This window comes from Pelobates fuscus, chromosome 10, assembly GCF_036172605.1.
Source record: "Pelobates fuscus isolate aPelFus1 chromosome 10, aPelFus1.pri, whole genome shotgun sequence".
Taxonomy (NCBI): domain Eukaryota; kingdom Metazoa; phylum Chordata; class Amphibia; order Anura; family Pelobatidae; genus Pelobates; species Pelobates fuscus.
Genome location: NC_086326.1, coordinates 10373598 through 10390263, shown reverse-complemented (window position 1 = coordinate 10390263; position 16666 = coordinate 10373598). Strand labels below are relative to the sequence as shown.

General features: G+C 37.1%; 1 protein-coding gene across 3 annotated transcripts in view; it reads left to right on the top strand.

The window, feature by feature from the left end:
• CLCN1 (chloride voltage-gated channel 1) overlaps nt 1-16666 on the top strand; it is a 123521-nt gene that overhangs the window by 36574 nt on the left and 70281 nt on the right. For all 3 annotated transcript variants that reach the window (XM_063434836.1, XM_063434837.1, XM_063434835.1), the window contains exon 2: nt 12760-12886. In XM_063434836.1, coding sequence (XP_063290906.1) covers nt 12760-12886 — 127 coding nt within the window. The remainder of the gene's footprint in view (nt 1-12759; nt 12887-16666) is intronic.

The following is a 16666-nucleotide window of genomic DNA, read 5'->3' as shown; positions in this document are numbered from 1 at the left end:
TTACAGAGTCTTGGAGGTCTCATAGACTGGATGATTCTCATAGACAATTAGTTCTTTTGGGTACCTTGAAGCAGTGAGAGGCTAGTATGCAACGAATGGCCTCCTTTACCTGAGATTAGTCATTTTATAAACTTTATAAGGTTTACTGATAGATTCCAATGGAATTATACTGAATCAATTGTAACAGCTGCACCCTGATGATGTATGCATGTTTAGGTAAATTTACCTTATATTGGATGTTAGAGCCTCCCTCCCTGTCATAAGGTCCTGGGTTTACAGGGTCAAAGAGTGAGTGAGTGGAATAGTAAATAGGGCTTGGTTGGAGACCTATAAGCCCTGTTTTTAAAGATAGTACATTGTATCTGTGAATATATTATTTGCTAATAAGGTACGTGGAGTTAACCAATGGGAGGCCATTGTGAATAGCAGCTGAGCCCTGTCGTTGTATCTACGAGTTAAATAATAATTCCACTATCTGAATACATTGTAATTGGTAATTACTGCCATAAACCAGACTTCTTTCTACGGCCTCGACAGAGCCTAAAAACTCCACCATTGGTATCATCTCCTCGGCATTATGTGTGAAGCTAAGAACCACGTGTACTAATTCCTGTACTGTTTACAGGGAATTAGGCAGTAAATGAGGGGGAGTCATTTCAGGAGAATTGGGATAGGTGTGAGTGTGAGTTCTCTAAACTGTTTCCAGAAAGTTATGGTATATGTGAGTGTGAGTGTGGGGGAGTAATTCCAGGAGAGTTAGGTGCTGAGTGCTCTGTACTAATTAAAGTATATGTGAGTGTGATTGCTCTGTACTAATTCCTAGGGAGTTAACGTGTATGTGAGTGTGAGTGCTCTGTATTAATTCCCGGGGAGTTAAGGTATATGTGAGTGCTCCCTTATTAATTTGTGGGGATTTAATATATATGTTAATGTGAGGGTTCTGTACTAATTCCCAGCGAGTTAGGATATATTTCAGCTTTGCACTAATTCTCGGGGAGTTAGGAAATATGTTAGTGTGAGTTCTCTCATTCCCTGGGGGTTAGTATAAGTGTGAGGTCTTCATACTAATATCCTGATGGGTAGTATGAGTTCTCCATTAAAATTTCCTGGGTTCCTCATTATAGTTCCTCATTATAATCATCTGTGGGTTAAAGTATGTGTGCGTGTGAGTGCTCTTGGTGTTAGGGTATCTGTGAGTATATGTGCTCTGGGAGTATGAGTGAGTGTAAGTTCACGACCCATGTTCATAGATTGAGAGGTGGTATCACTTTCCTCCTAGTCCCAGATCACCTTCCTGCCCTATTTTTAGATTCCTAATTTACGACGATGCCGGTATTTTCCTGGGGTCATTTCTATGGCAGAAATCTCAGTTCAGTTCAGTCCATTCAACTCACTGTAATTCACTGTATATCCTAATGGATAAAATAAGACAAATCACAGCTTATTGTCAGATCTGACACAAATTGGGGTTTATTGGTTCAGGAAATTCCCACCAATTCGTTCTCCAGCAATTCCTAAATGAGAGACAAAAATTAACATCAGCAGAGAACCCATTGACCCCCGAATCACTGTGGAAAGGCCCTGGTCTTCATCTTCCCTGACCCACCGTGCAGTGCATGAAGGGATTAATGTAAATAAAGGGAGTACAGAAGACCCCATTAATAACCAGGAGAAGTTCTTTCCAACCCTGTCAGCCAAGGAGCTAGGGGTGTGAGGTCAATATCTAATAGGTCTAGTGAACCCCTAATTACAATTGGACCTAAAGTCTCTCTCACTGTGCCTGCTGTGAGTTGTGTAATGGAGCTCCAACCATCCTCTTAGCTGGAGTATTGAGTATACACTTGGCTCTGTAATCTGGTGATTTAGAACTGTCAGGTACCCTCTGTGATGAAATGCCACTGGGGCTGTGAGTCTGCCACTTCAGACAGGGATCCTCACTGAAACCAGGGTCATGCTATATCTCCTCCAGCTGGTCTCAGTGTGCAGGCCCATCTGCCAACGCCTTCTCCTTCAGGCAGGTAGGGATCCCTCTGCCTGCCCTGCTTCTCCTAGGCAGGTAGTAACCTGTCTGCCTGTCCAGCTTCTCCCAGATAGATAAAGACCGCTCTGCCTGCCCTGCTTTCAACTTCTGCCTCTACAAAGGTCATTGCTGTGCTCAGGCCCTGCTCTTTCTTAAAATGTCTCTGGGACTAAGGAATAATGCAGCCAGCAAGCAAGTCCAAAAACCCTACTACTCGAATCGCTGAACAAACCTGACAAGGCACACAGTACCCAATGGAATAAACACACAATGCTTTATTTTGAACAAGGTCTAGCCTTTGGTGACTTGTTCTGTAACATGTGGTGAAAAACATTTACAATACAAATATGCAGAACATTGGAGAACAAACAATTATAATTAACACATGAAATATATAACACAAGTAACTTTTTCAAACAGAATAAAAATAAATAATATGTACATTCAACTACTTATTTGGTTGCACTAATTTGCATACCTGCATTATGTAAAGGTACACATTTCTATTCAGTCAGCAGAGGGCACTTTAGAGTTATCAGAATCACAGTACCAATGCACCAGTTGAACATTAACTGCTACTGTCACAACACCCTGCAACTGTAATATACACAAGGTGATGTAAACATAAGAGTCCTCAAGGGACCTACAGTGAGGGAAAAAAGTATTTGATCCCCTGTTGATTTTGAATGTTTGTTCACTGACAAAGAAATGATCACTTTTTACTTTAAATGGTAGCTGTATTTTAACAGTGAGAGACAGAATAACAAAACATTTTTTTCCCCATAAACGCATGTCAAAAAAGTTATACATTGATTTGCATGTCAATGAGTGAAATAAGTATTTGATCCCCTAGCAATCAGCAAGATTTCTGGCTCCCAGGTGTCTTTTATACAGGTAACAAGCTGAGATTAGGAGCACTCTCTTAACCCCTTAAGGACCAAACTTCTGGAATAAAAGGGAAACATGTCATGTGTCCTTAAGGGGTTAAAGGGATTGCTCCGAATCTCAGCTCGTTACCTGTATAAAAGACACCTGTCCACAGAAGCAATCAGATTCCAAACTCTCCACCATGGCCAAGACCAAAGAGCTGTCCAAGGATGACAGGGACAAGATTGCAGACCTACACAAGGCTGGAATGGGCTACAAGACCATTGCCAATAAGCTTGGTGAGAAGGTGACAACAGTTGGTGCAATTATTTGCAAATGGAAGAAACACAAAATAACTGTCAGTCTCCCTCGGTCGGGTGCTCCATGCAAGATCTCACCTCGTGGAGTTTCAACGATCATGAAAACGGTGAGGAATCAGCCCTGAACTACACGGGAGGATCTTGTTAATGATCTCAGGGCAGCTGGGACCATAGTCACCAAGAAAACAATTGGTAACACACTACGCCGTGAAGGACTGAAATCCTGCAGCACCCGCAAGGTCCCCCTGCTCAAGAAAGCACATGTACATGCCCATCTGAAGTTTGCCAATGAACATCTGAATGATTCAGAGGAGAACTTGGTGTAAGTGTTGTGGTCAGATGAGACCAAAATCGAGCTCTTTGACATCAACTCAACTCGCCGTGTTTGGAGGAGGGGAAAAGCTGCCTATGACCCCAAGAACACCATCCCCACCGTCAAACATGGAGGTGGAAACATTATGCTTTGGGGGTGTTTTTCTGCTACGGGGACAGGACAACTGCACCGCATCAAAGGGACGATGGATGGGGCCATGTACCGTCAAATCTTGGGTGAGAACCACCTTCCCTCAGCCAGGGCATTGAAAATGGGTCATGGATGGGTATTCCAGCATGACAATGATCCAAAACACACAGTGAAGGCAACAAAGGAGTGGATCAAGAAGAAGCACATTAAGGTCCTGGAGTGGCCTAGCCAGTCTTCAGACCTTAATCCCATAGAAAATCTGTGGAGGGAGCTGAAAGTTCGAGTTGCCAAACGTCAGCCTCAAAATCCTTAATGACTTGGAGAGTATCTGAGAAGTGCTGCAAAATCTCTCCTGAGATGTGTGCAAACCTAGTGGCCAACTACAAGAGACATCTGAACTCTGTGATTGCCCACAAGGGTTTTGCCACCAAGTACTAAGTCAAAGGGGTCAAACATTATTTCACTCATTGACATGCAAATCAATTTATAATTTATAATTTTTCTGGATTATTTTTATTTTTTTAATTCTGTCCCTCACGGTTAAAATACACTTACTATTAAAATGATAGACTGATCATTTGTTTGTCAGTGTACAAACGTTCAAAATCAGCAGGGGATCAAATACTTTTTTCCCTCACTGTATGTAAAGTGTCAGTCTTGGGTTCCCTTTGATGGTGACTGTCATCATACCTCCCGACTCTGGGATTGATGCTATCACTGTAAAGGGGGCTGAAACTCAATTTAAAAGGACGTTACCAGTTCAGCTTATTGAAGTGGTAATGGTACCTGGAGACTTACATTTCTCACATTGTTGAAATGGGGCTTTAAAGATGAGCTCATAGCTCCTCCTACCAACCCTGTCAATCAGAGCCAGGAATTACACTTCCTGACTGTCAGCAACCATATCCTGCACAGCCAAACACAGCACCAAGAATCAGAGTCATGAACACTCCTTGGACTTACAAGTCCCTTCATACCAGCAGTGCTGTACCTGCTCACTGAATGTATTTTTGGACTCTTTGACTCACAAGGACTTGTAGGAGCAGCTTTGATGTCTGCTTTAAAGCCTGGCTTCAGTAAACGGAACAGTTCCTAATGTGTCCCTTTAAGGGGATTGACATATATTACTAGAGGTGCGCATGTAAACCAACAAGTAGGACTTGAAGTGTAAACAGGGGGGAGTATTTTAAGAAATCCACTGGTAATTAGAGGATCTATAGAAACTCTGGATTATAATAACTTCTCACCTTGGGAGGGTATGGGACTAGATGTACAAATGAATCAAATGCCTTTTAATGTGCACCCAAACTAAGCGATTTGTTGAGAATTTACATAATATAGCTTTATTTATTTATTATAGCAGCAAAATGTGTCTGATTCTGAAGTACACATTTAGGGTCTATTGTTTTTTTAGCCCAAATTGTTTTGCTAATTTGTATTAAAAATGTGTACCTTAATAAATATCACTCAACTAGGTCATAGTATAGGAACATAGTAAGTGAGATTAAAATGGACTCATTTCAATGAAAACCAGTTAGGGCCACCTTGCACACCCATTCCTTCAAGCAAGATGAACTCCTTATCCAACTATATTTTTCAGCAGATTTCGAACCTTGGCCGAGGGCAAAAGCATTGTTCTTCTGTCTGGTGCGTTCTGAAGAAGAACAGCCTATGAGTCCAAAAATGGGTTGATGAGCAAATAGTCTCAAACCATCCTGACCCCTATTGCCCCATTAATATCCGTACAACCCACTGCAAATTTAATGAACGGACACATCACTGCCAACAATGGTTCCCAGAAATTTACCCTCTGGAACTGGAATATTTCGCCAAAACTCTTCTATTTTTCACTGTTTAGGTTAAAAGTTTTCATCCTCTTGTCAGTTTTCCACAATTCCCCTTTTAGTAAACAAACCCCCGAATTAAAATTGGACCCTGTGCTCATCACGTAATGCCAGCTGGCCTGTGAATGTGGACGCATTCTGAACATTATTGGAGATCACTTCATGTGGCGTGACATTCCTGTGTTCTATATAATAAGCTTTTCAATAAACCAATTAAGCCTCACTAACCTCTGACATTATCTCATTGCATGATCACGTGATCCCATTTTTACCTAATTTACTTCTAGTTTGTGGCAGCCGATCCTGGGTGAGTCAGGTATAGTATTGATCTAGATAGAAATAGAAAGTTCTTGTGCAGGAAACATTGATTTATGAAGATCTTTCACCTAAAAGTTTGACATTAATCAAATTAGCATAAAATATGTCTACATTTGTTATTACATTTCATAAAACACTAATTATCTGGTATTTTAAGAGGGCACGTAAGACTAGCTTTAACTCTTTTTTTGAACCATTGCATTGATGACATATTTAAAAAAAAAACATTCAAAAAAAGAAATACTCACCTTTGAAGTTCCTGAATTTACTGTTAATAATAAATAAACACATTGAAACAATGGGGGTGGGACAGAGCATTGTGATTGGCTGAAAACTGAATCCAGACAATCTACGTTAGCAAGAGATTCAGACGGATGATGTTCAGGAATATGAATTCATAGCGCACATATTTACCTAACATGTAGATGACTTTTATTATTATTGCTATTAACTCTATGTATTATTTTTGCTACTTGACAGGCAGATTTAGACTATCCTATAGCTTCACCTGTAGTGTAATTGTTTACATGAATAATTTGTATCACTTGTAATTATTTATAGCTAATTGTCCACCTCCAGACAGCAGTTACATTGTAATGTCCATATCCATTTAGTGTAAAATATAATGGGGGAGAGTGGGGGGTTAATTGCCGTGTGAGCTGCTGTGTTCCCTGAGTATTCTACAGACAGCAGTTACATTGTAATGTCCATATCTCTGCAGTGTAAAATATAATGGGGGAGAGTGGGGGGTTAATTGCAGTGTGAGCTGCTGTGTTCCCTGAGTATTCTACAGACAGCGGTTACATTGTAATGTCCATATCCCTTTAGTGTAAAATATAATGGGGGAGAGTGGGGGGTTAATTGCAGTGTGAGCTGCTGTGTTCCCTGAGTATTCTACAGACAGCAGTTACATTGTAATGTCCATATCCCTGTAGTGTTAACGATATTGGAGGTGGGGGGATTCGGATAATTGCCCCCTCCAGTGTGAGTTGCTGTGTTCCCTGAGTATTCTACAGACAGCTGTTACATTGTAATGTCCGTATCCCTTTAGTGTTAACGATATTGGGGGTGGGGGGGAGTGTTTGATAATTGTCCCCTCCAGTGTGAGCTGATGTGTTCCCTAAATATTTTACAGACAGCAGTTACATTGTATTGTCAGTATCCCTTTAGTGTAAAAGAAATTGGGGGGTTATGGTTAATTGTTCCCCTCTCCTGTGAGCTGCTGTGTTCCCTGAGTATTCTACAGACAGCTGTTACACTGTAATGTCCGTATCCCTTTAGTGTAAAATATATTGGGTGGTTATGGTTAATTGTTCCCACCAGTGTAAGGTGAGGTTGAGATGACGGAGAGTTTGCTTTGGCTATCAGATATTAAGCCAGGGGTGAGATTTGGATAGTAAAACAGAAAAACAGGTTGCGCCAAATAACATACAAAAGATATAAAAGAGATGTAAAAAAATACAGTAAAAGTAGTCCTTATAGTAGTCCAGAGATAAAAAAAAAGGTTACAAAAATTACCAGATAATACGACACATCCTAAAAGTAATAAAAGTCCTCCATCCAATTTTCATAAAATGCTTGTGGAACCACTTCAATCAGTAGCAGCATATGAAAAGAAACACGAACAGGAAACGACCAATAGTGCAGCCCCTGAGGAGCCAGGCAGGGCCTAGGCAGGAACAAGGACATGTGAGTGTGAGGGGAGTGAATACAGAGGTATGTGGTAAAGTGGTTTGGGATGTGGGTGGAGTAGTTTGGGTAGATGGGTGGGCTAGTATAAATAGGTTGCCATCTTACAGTACAGCAGCCATCTTAATTATCAGTTGGGAACAACTTGGTAATTGCTGGTTGTTGTGCTCGATATATTTGATTATCAAGTGCTGTTTGCGGCCAGGGTATGGATATCGAAGCTGTCCTCTGGGCTGAGGCCTTACAAGGCCGAATTTTTTTTCCCAGTCCGGCCCTGTTCAGCGCTGCTCCAATCCCTCTTTTGTGTGCTTTGAGATTTGGTTAGTAGGTTTTGGTTATGGGATATTTACTCAGGAGTAGGATTTGGATAGTTGGTTTTAGTTATGGAATATTAAGGAAGGATTGGGTTTTGGATAGGTGTTTTTGGTTATGGAAATTAACCCAGAGCAGGGATTTGGATAGTTTATTTAAGTTATGGGATATTAAGCCAGACTTGAGATTTTGATAATTTGCTTTAGTTATGGAATAATAAACCAGGATTGAGATTTGGAAAGTATTTGGTTATGAGATATGATAGTAGAATCGGGGTTTGGGTAGTTGGTTGTGAATATCAGACTTTGAGACAGAATTGGGGTTTGGACTGTTGGTTTTTGTTATCAGGATTGGGTTACTGATAGATGGTTTTGGTTATGGGATATGAAGAGAGGAATGGGATTTGGTACTTTGCTTTGGTTATCAGATATGAACCCAGCATTGGGATTTGAATAGTAGGTTTTGGTTATGGGATATTAAGCCAGGATTGGGATTTGGCTAGTTTATTTATTTATGGGATAATCATTATGATTGGGATTCGGATTGTTGGTTTTGGTTATGGGATATTAATCCATGATTGGGATTTGGATCGTTGGTTTTGGTTATGGGATTTTAATTCATGATTGGGATTTGGATAGTAGGTTTTGATTATGGGATATTAAACCAGGATTGGGATTTGGCTAGTTTATTTATTTATGGGATATTAATCCATGATTGGGATTCGGATCGTTGGTTTTGGTTATGGGATATTAATCCATGATTGGGATTTGGGTCGTTGGTTTTGGTTATGGGATATTAATTCATGATTGAGATTTGGATAGTAAATTTTGGTTATGGGATATTAAGCCATGATTAGGATTTGGATAGTTGGTTTTGGTTATGGGATATTAAGTCAGGATTGGGAATTGGATAGTTTATTTATGGGATATTAATCCATATATTGGGATTTGGATCATTGGTTTTGGTTATATGATTTTAAACCAGGATTGGGATTTGGATAGATGCTTTTGGTTATGGGATAATAAACCAGGATTGTGACTTGGATAGTTTGCTTTGGTTATCAGATATGAACCCTCCGTTGGGTTTTGATTTTTGGTTATGGGATAATAAACCAGGATCGGGATTTGGATAGTTGGTTCTGAATATCAGACATTAAGCCAGAATTGGGATTTGTATTGATCTAGTATAGGTTATGGGATTATAAACCAGAATTGGGATTTGGATAGTTGGTTTTGGTTATTGGGGTATTAAGTCAGGGTTGGAGTTTAAATTGGTGGTTTTAGTTATGTGATAATAAACCAAGATTGGGATTTGGATAGTTGGCTTTGGATAGGAGATAATAAGCCAGAATTGGGATATGGATAATTGGCTTTGGTTATGGTATATTACGCCAGGACTGTATTTAGATGGTTGGTCTTGGTTATGAGATAATGCACCAGGATTGGAATTTGGATAGTTTCATTTGGTTATCAGATATGAACCCAGCATTGAGATTTGGATAATTGACTTTGGTTATGGGATATTAAGCAAGGACTGTATGTGGACGTTGGTCTCGGTTATGGGATATTAAACTAGGATTGGGATTTGGATAGTTGGTTTTGGTTATGGGATAGCAAACCAAGACTGGGATTTGAACAGTTGGTTTTTATTATGGGATAATAATCAAGGATTTTGATTTGAATAGTCTGCTCTGGTTATCAGATACGAACCCAGGATTAGAATTTGGAAAGTTGGTGTTGATTATGGAATATTAAGCCTGATACTGGGATTGGAATAGTTGGTTTTGGTTAATGGATATTAAGCCAGGACTGGGATTTGGATAGCTGGTTTTGGTTATGGGATATTAAGCTAGGATTGGGATTTGAATAGTTTGCTTTGGTTATCAGATGAACTGCACTGGAACCGCACTAGAATTTGGATAGTTAGTGTTGGTTATGACTAGGATTTGGATAGTTGGTTTTGGTTATGGGATAGTTGGTTTTGATTATGGGATATTAAGACAGTATTGGGATTTGCATAGTTGGTTTTGGTTATGGGATATTAAGACAGTATTGGGATTTGGATATCTGGTTTTGATTATGGGATATTAAGACAGTATTAGGATTTGGATATCTGGTTTTGATTATGGGATATTAAGACAGTATTGGGATTTGGATAGTTGGTTTTGGTTATGGGATATTAAGACAGTATTGGGATTTGGATATCTGGTTTTGATTATGGGATATTAAGATAGTATTGGGATTTGGATAGTTGGTTTTGGTTATGGGATATTAAGACAGTATTAGGATTTGGATATCTGGTTTTGGTTATGGGATATTAAGACAGTATTAGGATTTGGATATCTGGTTTTGATTATGGGATATTAAGACAGTATTGGGATTTGGATATCTGGTTTTGATTATGGGATATTAAGACAGTATTGGGATTTGGATATCTGGTTTTGATTATGGGATGTTAAGACAGTATTGGGATTTGGATAGTTGGTTTTAATTATGGGATATTAAGACAGTATTGGGATTTGGATATCTGGTTTTGATTATGGGATATTAAGACAGTATTAGGATTTGAATATCTGGTTTTGATTATGGGATAATAAGACAGTATTGGGATTTGGATATCTGGTTTTGATTATGGGATATTAAGACAGTATTGGGATTTGGATATCTGGTTTTGATTATGGGATATTAAGACAGTATTGTGATTTGGATATCTGGTTTTGATTATGGGATATTAAGACAGTATTGGGATTTGGATAGTTGGTTTTGATTATGGGATATTAAGACAGTATTGGGATTTGGATATCTGGTTTTGATTATGGGATATTAAGACAGTATTAGGATTTGAATATCTGGTTTTGATTATGGGATATTAAGACAGTATTGGGATTTGGATAGTTGGTTTTGGTTATGGGAAAGTGAGACAAGATTGGGATTTGGATATCTGGTTTTGATTATGGGATATTAAGACAGTATTAGGATTTGGATATCTGGTTTTGATTATGGGATATTAAGACAGTATTGAAATTTGGATATCTGGTTTTGATTATGGGATATTAAGACAGTATTGGGATTTGGATATCTGGTTTTGATTATGGGATATTAAGACAGTATTGGGATTTGGATATCTGGTTTTGATTATGGGATATTAAGACAGTATTAGGATTTGAATATCTGGTTTTGATTATGGGATATTAAGACAGTATTAGGATTTGGATATCTGGTTTTGATTATGGGATATTAAGACAGTATTGGGATTTGGATATCTGGTTTTGATTATGGGATATTAAGACAGTATTGGGATTTGGATAGGTGGTTTTGGTTATGGGATATTAAAACAGTATTGGGATTTGGATAGTTGGTTTTGATTATGGGATATTAAGATAGTATTGGGATTTGGATATCTGGTTTTGATTATGGGATATTAAGACAGTATTGGGATTTGGATAGTTGGTTTTGATTATGGGATATTAAGACAGTATTGGGATTTGGATATCTGGTTTTGATTATGGGATATTAAGACAGTATTGGGATTTGGATATCTGGTTTTGATTATGGGATATTAAGACAGTATTGGGATTTGGATAGTTGGTTTTGATTATGGGATATTAAGACAGTATTGGGATTTGGATATCTGGTTTTGATTATGGGATATTAAGACAGTATTGGGATTTGGATATCTGGTTTTGAATATGGGATATTAAGACAGTATTGGGATTTGGATATCTGGTTTTGATTATGGGATATTAAGACAGTATTGGGATTTGGATATCTGGTTTTGATTATGGGATATTAAGACAGTATTGTGATTTGGATATCTGGTTTTGATTATGGGATATTAAGACAGTATTGGGATTTGGATATCTGGTTTTGATTGTGGGATATTAAGACAGTATTGGGATTTGGATAGTTGGTTTTGGTTATGGGAAAGTGAGACAGGATTGGGATTTGGATAGTTAGTTATGGTTACTGGATATTAAGCCAGGATTGAGATTATGATAGTTGGTTTTGGTTATGTGATATTATGCCAGGATTGGGATTATGGTAGTTGCTTCTGGTAATGTTATAATAAAATATGGTTGGGATTTTGATAGTTAATTTTTGTTATTTCATATTGTGCCAGGATTTGGATAGTTGATCTTGGTTATGGCATAATAAACCAAGGTTTGGATAGTCGATGTTTGTTATGGGATATGAAGAGAGGATTTGGATAGTTGGTTTTGGTTATGGGATAATTAGCGAGGACTGGAATTTGGATAGTTGAATAATAAACCAGGCGTGGAATTTGGATAATTGGCTTTGGTTGTAGAATAATAAACCGAATTTAGGATTTGGATCATTGGCTTTGGTTGTGGGATAATTAGCCAGGACTGGAATTTGGATAGTTTTTTTTGTTATGGGATAATAAGCCAGACTTGGGATTTGGATAATTGACATTGGTTGTGGAATTATAAACCAGACCTGGGATTTGGATCATTGGCTTTGGTTGTGGGATAATTAGCCATGACTGGAATTTGGATCATTGTTTTTGTTATGGGATAATAAGACAGGACTGGGATTTGGATAGTTGGTTTTGGTTATGCAATACTAAATCAGGCTTGGGATTTGGATAATTGACTTTGGTTGTGGAATAATAAACCAGGCTTGGGATTTGGATAATTGGCTCTGGTTGTGGAATAATAAACAATGAATTTAATTGTATAGTAGGGTTTGGTCATGGGATAATTAGCCAGGATTAGGATTTGCATATGTGCAATTGCTTTGGATAAGGGGTACTTGGTAGAGATTGGGTTTGTACTTTCTGTGAGAATTTTATTTTGAGATAATTATTATTTGACTGCTGTTGTGATTTTGGAGGGGTAATGATTGGAGTACATGAATCAGGTTGGGATTTAACTTGTCATTAATGTTCTATGCTCACTTCTCATAGACCTATGGGCATTATACAGAGGAACTGTCCCAATTTGCTCGAAAAGAAGCAGCTAAATTATTGCAAGAGAAGCAAACTGCAACCAAACCACCAGACGTGAAGACAGAGTGTTACTCCAAATGCCAAGGTAAATGAATTGCATGGCATCATGTGCTGTGCCATATTGGGTGGGATTGCGGTATAACGTGTTTACTGCATGTAAAAGGGTCTCATGACATATTCTGTAACATTATGTGTAATATGAAGATCATTGTTATGTATTACTTTGCCGTGATTCGGTATCACATTTTTCCAAGCTTTCTATCCAATTTTATTGTGTTGTAGAATGTGTAACAAATCACATGATGCAGATGATGTTATGTCTTATTAAGATGTTTTGTTTTAACAGTTTTCATTTTGTCTGACGTTGTTTCATGTTGCTTTATCTTAATGTTTTAAAGTAGTGTTTTTTTGTATTGTATTGTTGTAATACTGTATTTGTACTGCGGTGTAGTATAATGCTATGGTGTATACTTTATCATGTGATAGTGTATGGTATTGTGGTGTAGTATAATGATATGGTGTATACTTTGTCATGTTGTAATAGTGTATGGTATTGTGGTGTAGTATAATGCTATGGTGTATACTTTGTCATGTAATAGTGTATGGTATTGCGGTGTAGTATAATGCTATGGTGTATACTTTGTCATGTTGTAATAGTGTATGGTACTGCGGTGTAGTATAATGCTATGGTGTATATTTTGTCATGTTGTAATAGTGTATGGTATTGTGGTGTAGTATAATGCTATGGTGTATATTTTGTCATGTTGTAATAGTGTATGGTATTGTGGTGTAGTATAATCATATGGTGTATACTTTGTCATGTTGTAATAGTGTATGGTATTGTGGTGTAGTATAATGCTATGGTGTATACTTTGTCATGTAATAGTGTATGGTATTGTGGTGTAGTATAATGCTATGGTGTATACTTTGTCATGTTGTAATAGTGTATGGTATTGTGGTGTAGTATAATGCTATGGTGTATACTTTGTCATGTGATAGTGTATGGTATTGTGGTGTAGTATAATGATATGGTGTATACTTTGTCATGTTGTAATATTGTATGGTATTGTGGTGTAGTATAATGCTATGGTGTTCTAATGCTTTGTCATGTTGTAATATTGTATGGTATTGTGGTGTAGTATAATGATATGGTGTATACTTTGTCATGTTGTAATAGTGTATGGTATTGTGGTGTAGTATAATGCTATGGTGTATACTTTGTCATGTGATAGTGTATGGTATTGTGGTGTAGTATAATGCTATGGTGTATACTTTGTCATGTTGTAATAGTGTATGATATTGTGGTGTAGTATAATGATATGGTGTATACTTTGTCATGTTGTAATAGTGTATGGTATTGTGGTGTAGTATAATGCTATGGTGTATACTTTGTCATGTTGTAATAGTGTATGATATTGTGGTGTAGTATAATGATATGGTGTATACTTTGTCATGTTGTAATAGTGTATGGTATTGTGGTGTAGTATAATGATATGGTGTATACTTTGTCATGTTGTAATAGTGTATGGTATTGTGGTGTAGTATAATGCTATGGCGTATACTTTGTCATGTTGTGATAGTGTATGGTATTGTGGTGTAGTATAATGATATGGTGTATACTTTGTCATGTTGTAATAGTGTATGGTATTGTGGTGTAGTATAATGATATGGTGTATACTTTGTCATGTTGTAATAGTGTATGGTATTGTGGTGTAGTATAATGCTATGGTGTATACTTTGTCATGTTGTGATAGTGTATGGTATTGTGGTGTAGTATAATGATATGGTGTATACTTTGTCATGTTGTAATAGTGTATGGTATTGTGGTGTAGTATAATGCTATGGTGTATACTTTGTCATGTTGTAATAGTGTATGGTATTGTGGTGTAGTATAATGCTATGGTGTATACTTTGTCATGTTGTAATAGTGTATGATATTGTGGTGTAGTATAATGATATGGTGTATACTTTGTCATGTTGTAATAGTGTATGGTATTGTGGTGTAGTATAATGATATGGTGTATACTTTGTCATGTTGTAATAGTGTATGGTATTGTGGTGTAGTATAATGCTATGGCGTATACTTTGTCATGTTGTAATATTGTATGGTATTGTGGTGTAGTATAATGCTATGGTGTATACTTTGTCATGTTGTAATAGTGTATGGTATTGTGGTGTAGTATAATGATATGGTGTATACTTTGTCATGTTGTAATAGTGTATGGTATTGTGGTGTAGTATAATGCTATGGTGTATACTTTGTCATGTTGTAATAGTGTATGGTATTGTGGTGTAGTATAATGCTATGGTGTATACTTTGTCATGTTGTAATAGTGTATGGTATTGTGGTGTAGTATAATGATATGGTGTATACTTTGTCATGTTGTAATAGTGTATGGTATTGTGGTGTAGTATAATGCTATGGTGTATACTTTGTCATGTTGTAATAGTGTATGGTATTGTGGTGTAGTATAATGCTATGGTGTATACTTTGTCATGTTGTAATAGTGTATGGTATTGCGGTGTAGTATAATGCTATGGTGTATACTTTGTCATGTTGTAATAGTGTATGGTATCGCGGTGTAGTATAATGCTATGGTGTATACTTTGTCATGTTGTAATAGTGTATGGTATTGTGGTGTAGTATAATGCTATGGTGTATACTTTGTCATGTTGTAATAGTGTATGATATTGTGGTGTAGTATAATGCTATGGTGTATATTTTGTCATGTTGTAATAGTGTATGGTATCGCGGTGTAGTATAATGCTATGGCGTATACTTTGTCATGTTGTAATAGTGTATGGTATTGTGGTGTAGTATAATGATATGGTGTATACTTTGTCATGTTGTAATAGTGTATGGTATTGTGGTGTAGTATAATGCTATGGTGTATACTTTGTCATGTTGTAATATTGTATGGTATTGTGGTGTAGTATAATGATATGGTGTATACTTTGTCATGTTGTAATAGTGTATGGTATTGTGGTGTAGTATAATGATATGGTGTATACTTTGTCATGTTGTAATAGTGTATGGTATTGTGGTGTAGTATAATGCTATGGTTCATACTTTGTCATGTTGTAATAGTGTATGGTATTGTGGTGTAGTATAATGCTAAGGTGTATATTTTGTCATGTTGTAATAGTGTATGGTATTGTGGTGTAGTATAATGCTATGGTGTATACTTTGTCATGTTGTAATAGTGTATGATATTGTGGTGTAGTATAATGCTATGGTGTATATTTTGTCATGTTGTAATATTGTATGGTATTGTGGTGTAGTATAATGATATGGTGTATACTTTGTCATGTTGTAATAGTGTATGGTATTGTGGTGTAGTATAATGATATGGTGTATACTTTGTCATGTTGTAATAGTGTATGGTATTGCGGTGTAGTATAATGCTATGGTGTATACTTTGTCATGTTGTAATAGTGTATGATATTGTGGTGTAGTATAATGCTATGGTGTATATTTTGTCATGTTGTAATATTGTATGGTATTGTGGTGTAGTATAATGATATGGTGTATACTTTGTCATGTTGTAATAGTGTATGGTATCGCGGTGTAGTATAATGCTATGGTGTATACTTTGTCATGTTGTAATATTGTATGGTATTGTGGTGTAGTATAATGCTAAGGTGTATATTTTGTCATGTTGTAATAGTGTATGGTATTGTGGTGTAGTATAATGCTATGGCGTATACTTTGTCATGTTGTAATAGTGTATGGTATTGTGGTGTAGTATAATGATATGGTGTATATTTTGTCATGTTGTAATAGTGTATGGTATTGTGGTGTAGTATAATGCTATGGTGTATACTTTGTCATGTTGTAATATTGTATGGTATTGTGGTGTAGTAT